Here is a 7765-nt window from a genome sequence, read left to right on the forward strand (position 1 = left end):
TGAATACTATGAGGCTACACCCGATTATATCTATACCGTGTAGTAGAGGGATTTAATTAGATGCACAGGAACACGGTTGAAATCCCGTGAGGTTACCCTATAACTAAAAAAGTAAGATAAACTCTTATAGGAAAAGGAGTGAGTAAACTACACACTAGATTTGGGAAAAAAAAAAGAGTAAGGACTTAAAGGAGAATGTAATGTTTTATTGAACGATTTTGCGAATCGAGACTTTGGTGTGACTAGCTAAACAAGGAGGAATTTAAGTAGGAATGGGAGGCTGGAGCTCTCTAATAAGTAGCGTAGTACCCTAGCTACACACGACGAGTTGCTTCAGAGATTCATGTCCCGTTTCAGCGGCCGTCACTGATAAGCTGGCGTCCTTTTCCTTGCAAGCCGTAGTATAAGTGCACACTTTGGTGTAGAGCAAAGGACAAAGAAGAAGAGCCTTTCTATAGACTCTCTTCTTTCCTGCCCACACAGAAAAGCGTAGCATAACACTGTATAGTACCAAAACAATCAAAAGAACATGCTCGACGAAAATGAGGCCCGAGGCGAGCTCTGCTCTTTCAGTACCGTGGCGGCCTATGCGCGGGCGCTTTCACACACGCCGCAGAGGCTGGCCATAAGGCTGCGGGCGGTGGGGACGGCCCAGGCGGAGCTGAACGAGTTGAAGGCAAGGTCGGGCCCGGAGATGCAGCGAGAGCTGCGCTGGTACGACGTGATGGGGTTGGGCGTGGGTGGTATGGTCGGCGCCGGCATATTTGTGTCCACGGGCAAGGCGGCGCATCTGTCCGCCGGACCGGCGATCATTGTCTCTTACGCCGTGGCCGGACTGGCAGCGCTTCTCTCCGCCGTCTGCTACACAGAGTTCGCCGTCGAGGTTCCGGCAGCTGGCGGTGCCTTTAGCTACCTGCGCATCACCTTCGGTAACTAAACACACACACCTCTCGCATCAAGCCTGGTTGTGATCAATACTCATTTCGCTTACATGGTTTGCTGTTGTCCATGTGTGATGCTTACTCAGCTGTTTCTGTCCATGTGCTATGCTCAGAAAGCTTTTTTTTTTGGGCCATTTCGCAGGTGAGCTGGCAGCTTACCTCACAGGTGCAAACCTTGTCATGGAATACGTTATCTCTAACGCCGCCGTCGCCCGTAGTTTTACTTCCTACTTCGCCACAGTCTTTGGCGTAGACAACCCGGATGCGTGGCGTGTTCAAGTGGACGGCGTGGCATCCGGCTACAACAAACTAGACTTTCCGGCACTCGCTCTGGTCTCTGTAATGACCATATGCATCTGCAGAAGGTTAGCTTAATTTGTCCGCTATTTGTTTTGAAGAGTACGAATTCTTGGAAACTTTAATATAATTAAAATACAACCTTTCAGAAGGGAAGCTTGATCCCTAAATCATGTTAGGATTAAATCTCTCGTTAATCTCTATTTCTTTTGAATTTGCAGCACCAAAAACAGCTGCACCTTCAACATCATCATCACCATCCTCCACCTCGCCCTGATCGCCTTCATTATCGTCGCTGGTTTTGCCAAAGGCAATTTCAGCAACCTCACTGAGCCTACCGGCTTCACTCCATTTGGTGCCAAAGGTGTCTTCAAGGGAGCAGCGGCAGTCTTCTACAGCTACGTCGGCTACGACTCTGTTTCCACGCTAGCCGAAGAAACCCACAAGCCGGGCAGAACCATGCCCATTGGCATATCTGGCTCCGTGGTAGTAGTCACTCTACTTTACTGTCTCCTGGCCACATCCCTGGTCTTATTGGTTCCATACGATCAGGTATATATTATACCCTAGGTACATCATGCCTAATCATATTCGTGTATATCTAGAGCTTAGTTTTTTTGAGACTTGCTAATGTATATATCTAGAGATAGTTTTTTTTTTGAGCTAGGTCTATCGAGACTTGCTAATGATCACTAAGATAAGATTGTGATGTTTTGCAGATTGATGTGGCTACACCTTTCCCCTTGGCATTTAGGCAGACGGCTGGGTGGAAATGGGCTTCAAATCTAGTAGGAGTATGCGCTTGTGTTGGTATCGTGAGCTCGCTCATGGTGGCAATGCTTGGGCAAGCACGCTATTTGTGTGTGATTGGCCGCGCGAATGTTATTCCGGCTTGGTTTGCAAGGGTGAATCGCTCGACCGGGACCCCTGTAAATGCCTCCATTTCTCTAGGTCCAAAACTCCTCCATAATTCTCATTTTAGGTATTTATGATTTGCGGAGGTGGCAAATATGACTCTAACCACATTTCCTTGCATAGGTGCTTGCACCGCCATAGTGGCACTCTTCACAGAGCTCGACGTACTGGTGGATCTGCTCAGCATCGGTATACTCTTCGTGTTCTACATGGTGGCCAACGCGCTCATTGCGAGACGGCACGTGTCGCGCGAGCGGGAAAAAAGCGTGTGGCCTACAGCTGCCTTTCTGGTGGTGATCAGCGCCCTGTCGGTGGCGTTCGTGACAATTTGGCAGTTGGAGGGGGACAAGAGTTTGGAGTTGGCGATATGCGGAGGGGCTTTGCTCTTTTCCACGGCCGTGTTCAAGGCGCTGGTGCCGCCCATTCGTGCGGGCAAAGTGTGGGAGGCGCCCATGATGCCCTTCGTTGCGGTTGCTTCCGTCTTCCTCAACGTCTTCTTGGCGGGCTCCCTCAAACCTCAAGCTTTCAAACGGTTCGGCATTTGGTCCGCGGGCACCCTTCTTTTCTACCTGTTCTACAGCGTCCACGCCGCCCACGATGCGGAAGCAGCCGCCCCGCATTCCAGCGTACAGTTGCAGGAGGTAGTAGTGGACAAGGATAAGGTACCAGACAACGGCCACGTGCCGGTAATCTCCGTCACCTTTACCACTGAGCAGGGCTGCCAAGTGCCGGTTTTGGCCGGCACTAAACTATCACTCGTGCTGGAACAGAATAACGGCTAAACTAAAGTCCGCACAGAATCAAAGGAACATTCAATTCTGCATTAAGTAGCCGCCGAGGCTCAGAGAATCTACAGTATTATCCCCTTCAAAGAACACAATTAAAGTGCTGGCTTTTTAAGCCTTAACCTAACCCCTCCTTTACCACGTCATCCTTATCACAAGTGGTGACTGGTCCATCCATTTTCCCCCACAATATTTAATTATTTACGTAGGTTGCAGCTTGATGATGTCCCAAGTGATTCACACATTGACGACTATGAAAATATTTCTACTGCGATTGCGCTGTGGCAATCTTGTATAGCGAAGGTAAATCGAATCAATGTCTGTACAGGCCCCCCCCCCCCGCCCCCCCCCCGCCCCGTTCCCCTGCCCTTTTCCTTACCCTTGTGGTCCAATCAATGTAAATCTAACCTTCATTCGCCAACACGATTTGTGCATATCATCAGTCTTCAACACGCATCTTGGTCCTCTCAAAGGCGACCATGATTGTCCATTGATTTTGGTGTGTGAGGTGAAAATTATTCGCTTGGCCACTTTTCTAAGGTCAATTATTTGCGCCGGCTTTACAAAAAATCAATCAACGAAGCTGTTTGATTGCTCACCAATTCCATTTACCTTAATGGATATGTTGTGTATTCAATTGTGTATCATTGCAAAGGTTCCTTGGTCTGTGAGGTCTCCACTAAAAAACTTTCCATAATTCCTCATTTCGATTCTGAAGCTCTTTTGGTCTGCTTACATGAGTGCAAGAACGATGCACTTCACTGTTTAAATATGCCACATTATTCATTCTTTGCTCAATCGTCAGTTACAATAAGCTTCAATGATCTGAATTTGGTCGAGTCTTGATCTTGTAAAAAACCACAAGGTTCTGGTTGTTCGCTTGGCTTTTCAGCAAAGCTAGGTAGTGGCCAATTATATTATTTCCTTAACATACGACCGCTTTAATTTGTGCAAGCCAAGTTCATGTTTTGCGTGTCAACAAAAATGAATTCTGCGAGATTCCTCATGGCCATCGTCCTCATTGCGCTTTAGATTCCATCGGCTAAAAGCAGCGCTTGGGATTTCCCTTTGGAGCGTCACAGTCATGCCTGTAAGCACCAGCTGTCATTGCAAAAGCGACATTACCGGGGCGCCAAAGGAGGTAACCAAATATCCCGAACATTGACTACGTGTAGTTCTCACATTGGCCAGGTTTGATGTCTTAAAAGTAATACCTTCGCCTTAGTTTTTTTAAACCAATAATTATATATATACAAAAATCAGCAAAGACCTCTTTACAGCAAAACAAAACCAACTGTCATCTTACGATCCCTACCCCCCAAAACTCTATTCACTACTGTTTAACAGATTACATAACAATTCCATCTACTATACCCCATTTCAAAAGAGGATTGCTCCCAAGACACATGATAATTCAACAGAATGCAAGCCTCCATCAATGCTTTAGTGGTACACCCTCTAGGGGTCTGTTCTTCTAGCACTTCTCCCTTCCTTGACCAAATCTTAATAGTGGGCCTTGTCCCCACAAACAGAACATCTACTCCCTCCCCATTAGCAGTCCATTTGCCCAACATCCAATCCCCCCACTGTGTCTGAATCCCTAAACCATGCTCAACCCATTTCATTATTTTTCCCCATGTTCCTCCGATAGCTGGGCAGCTCCAAAAAGCATGTTTGCCACCTTCTAAAGTAGACGTGAATTTGGGTCAGCACCCACTGGTGAAGTTCCTCTGTGTTAGTTTCACTTCAAAAGGTAATGCCCACATGCAGACTCTTCATAAGGACACCTGAAATTTAATAGCAATAGGAGACTCCCACAATTCTTTCCATTTCTTTTTCCAACAACCAGGACTCCACCTCGCCTTCCATATTTTGTTGCAGTCATCCACATTCAGATCCCCTTTCCTTAATTCTGCATACAAAGCCCTAGCTGTGCCTTTCATGAATTTGACTGCATTAACCCAAGCCCAGTCTTTAATCCAACAAGACTCATCAAAGGAAGTAGAAAACTAGCCCCCCCTGAACCTGAATCAACACTTGTCTCATTAATCCCTTTCCCTTGTAGATAGATCATATTCTTGATGCAATTGATCAAGTTCTTTCCACCCCACCACTGTCCCATCCCAGCAATCAGCTAGCCTACTTAGTCCCCTATTATTCAAACTCCTTGCAGTATAAGTGTCCAAAAGGCCCAATGGTGGGTTGTATCTATGAGACCACCATAGACCTAAGCTGAGCATTGAATTCCCTGAAGCCCCATAACCCCCATCCCAAACCACCAAGCTCAAAACATCCTTCCAATTGTTACTCAACCTCTTGCAAAAAGGGGAAGCAATCACTTTTAAAGGAGCATGGGAGAACACTTTTTCCTTCCATCCTAAACCCTGCCAACTCCCTTTAGATAGAACCAAGGAGGCCTCCACCGATTCCCTTACCATTACTATCCATGTTTCTTCTTGACACAAACATTTTGGAAGAAGCAGAGCCACCCTTGCTAAAGTTTGAGTTGGTAGGTGCACAATACCAATTCCCCCTTCACTCTTTGGCATAGAAAATTTATCCCAAGCCAACCAAACTATAACATTCTCAATGCATTTGCCATTTCCCCACCACAAAAAATTCCTTATGGAGCCTAAGACTTTCTTCTTGTGGCTTTTACCAAATTCTAACATAGGACATAAAAACATTATATATACATTTAGCACTGTATTACACACCACAATTCTATCATGAAAAGGAATTCTGACCCCTTCACCCTTCTTTATCTTTGCTGAGAATCTGTCTAAGGCCCAATCCACCAACTGTTTATTTGTGGACTCCCAAATACCTTACAATCTGCCCTCTTTTGACAACCTCACACCCCCACCTTTGCAAGTCAAAATCATTGTCTTCAAACAAACTAATGCCACCTATTATTCGATTGTCTGATTGGATATTTCACCCCCTGATCCAGAAGCATCCGCAAATTCTTGTATAATGTTTAAAACATGTCTCACATTTTCATTTGTCAGCCTGCAAAAACAGTAGTGAGTCATTAGCAAAACATTGAATGACTAACTGCTCACTGTGCCTCAGTCTTAGTCCAGTAATAGTCCCCCGGGGGGTTCACCTAAAAGTATGTAAGTGTAGCACGTCAGTTCATCTAAGAGGGGTATTTAAATTCCAAAAAGTTACAGGTTTACATATACAGGAGGGGCTTTTTTATCCAATTTTGAAAAAAAGTTGTAAGTTTCTTAAGAAAGAGGGGTCATTTTATTAGCGTGTGACATGTAAGTAGAGGGGGTTTTTTATTACCTCTTGAACGCACGTGATATGCAACATTTTTTAAAGGTGAACCCCCCGAGAATAGTCCCTTTTGAACAAGCATCTTCCAGGGCAATAATCAATGGGTGAGAAGCAATGGCAAACAGCAGGGGGGCAAGAGGACAACCTTGCCAGATCTGTTAATGGCAAACCCTCCAATTACTCTACCATTCAACAAAACATTAGACTAACTTTCCCAAGTCAGAGTGAAGATACAAGAAGCCATTCTGGGTCCAAAACCTAACTCCTCCATCACTCTTGCCACAAAGGACCAATGCACTCTATCATATAGGCTTTTTCCAAATCAAGTTGTAGCATAATACATTTGTATTGGGTTTTAGAGAAATATTTCTGCCTAGCATTAGGCTGCCAGATATATTATCATATAAATTAACCTTTGATGAATCCATGCTACCTTCTAAATATGACCTCTTGCAACACAGGATTGATCCTAATAGCAATGACTTTGGCTAATATTTTATATATCACTGTTAGCAAAGAGATTGATACCTAAGCAAGTTGCTTGCAATAGGTTTCACCTTAGGTTTTTAAATAGAACTTACTTTAATTGTGGGATCGAATGGCATAACATGCACCAACTTGTGACCCATAAAAAATGGGGCTCTGGCAAAAAGATCAACAACATTCTATCCTTTCACAAACAGGACATTAAAGAACCCTTTGTTTAGGTAGAACACCTGCGATACTATCTTCTCATGAAATACTTCCTCTTGTAACCACCTCCCTAGCTCCGCCTTACTCGATGGTCTCCACAAGCATAATAAGATCGTGCTACACATAGAAAACATACCTATTTGCCTTCTCACAAGATCAAGGGAGATGTTAGCACATACCTTCCTTCGAGTGAACTTTTTTTATTGTGCTTGGATATTTAGGCTCAAAGAATCCAATTGGACAGCACCTTCTTCGCCTCTCTATCTCCCTCCTCATCCTCTTGGCTTCGCCTCATTTCATCATCCAATTCCTAGTCCCCCCATCCGCCATCTCTAGAATCATCGCACTATTCCCATGTATCAGCCATCTCTCGCCTCTCCCTACCCCGCCCGCCTACATGCACAAAATGCGTGTCAGCCACCCACCCTCATACTAGCGCATGCACCACACGTGCTTATTAAATCACCTAGGGCACCCACTCTCCCACGACCTCATTCTCTAATTCAGGGGCTCCCCCCCCCCCCCCCCCCCAGTTGAGGCCAGCTTTGGGGGATTTGGCAAGAGCAAATGGACGAGAGTTGTTTGTCGCGAGGGATGAGGACAACAGGCCACATTCGAACAAAATTTGCATTGCTTGGAATACTTTGTTGGAGATGCCTAAAGTGTTAGAAGTGGAGTTGGGGCAGATAGGGAAGATGGAGCTGAAACTAAAATTTGGGGCCTTTCCCAGGGCCTGCTTTAGATGTGGTGGCTCCAGTCATATTTCTAAAAACTGTGGCATGCTAGAAATGTGAAGATGGGTAGGGAGGAGAGGAAGACAAAGGAATCGGGTGGGGAAAGTAAGGTAGG

General features: G+C 45.4%; 1 protein-coding gene across 1 annotated transcript; it reads left to right on the forward strand.

Annotated features, from left to right (window-relative positions):
* Positions 1-333: 333 nt before the first annotated feature.
* LOC147616259 (cationic amino acid transporter 6, chloroplastic-like) lies at positions 334-3536 on the forward strand. The gene is made up of 5 exons (XM_086777050.1): positions 334-929; positions 1084-1306; positions 1460-1790; positions 1958-2189; positions 2277-3536. The coding sequence occupies exons 1-5, from the start codon at positions 530-532 to the stop codon at positions 2933-2935; spliced, it is 1845 nt and encodes a 614-aa protein (XP_086633176.1). The 5' UTR covers positions 334-529; the 3' UTR covers positions 2936-3536.
* The last annotated feature ends 4229 nt before the right edge of the window (positions 3537-7765 follow it).

This window comes from Cibotium barometz, chromosome 38, assembly GCF_041138505.1.
Source record: "Cibotium barometz isolate CiBa-2024 chromosome 38, ASM4113850v1, whole genome shotgun sequence".
Taxonomy (NCBI): Eukaryota; Viridiplantae; Streptophyta; class Polypodiopsida; order Cyatheales; family Cibotiaceae; genus Cibotium; species Cibotium barometz.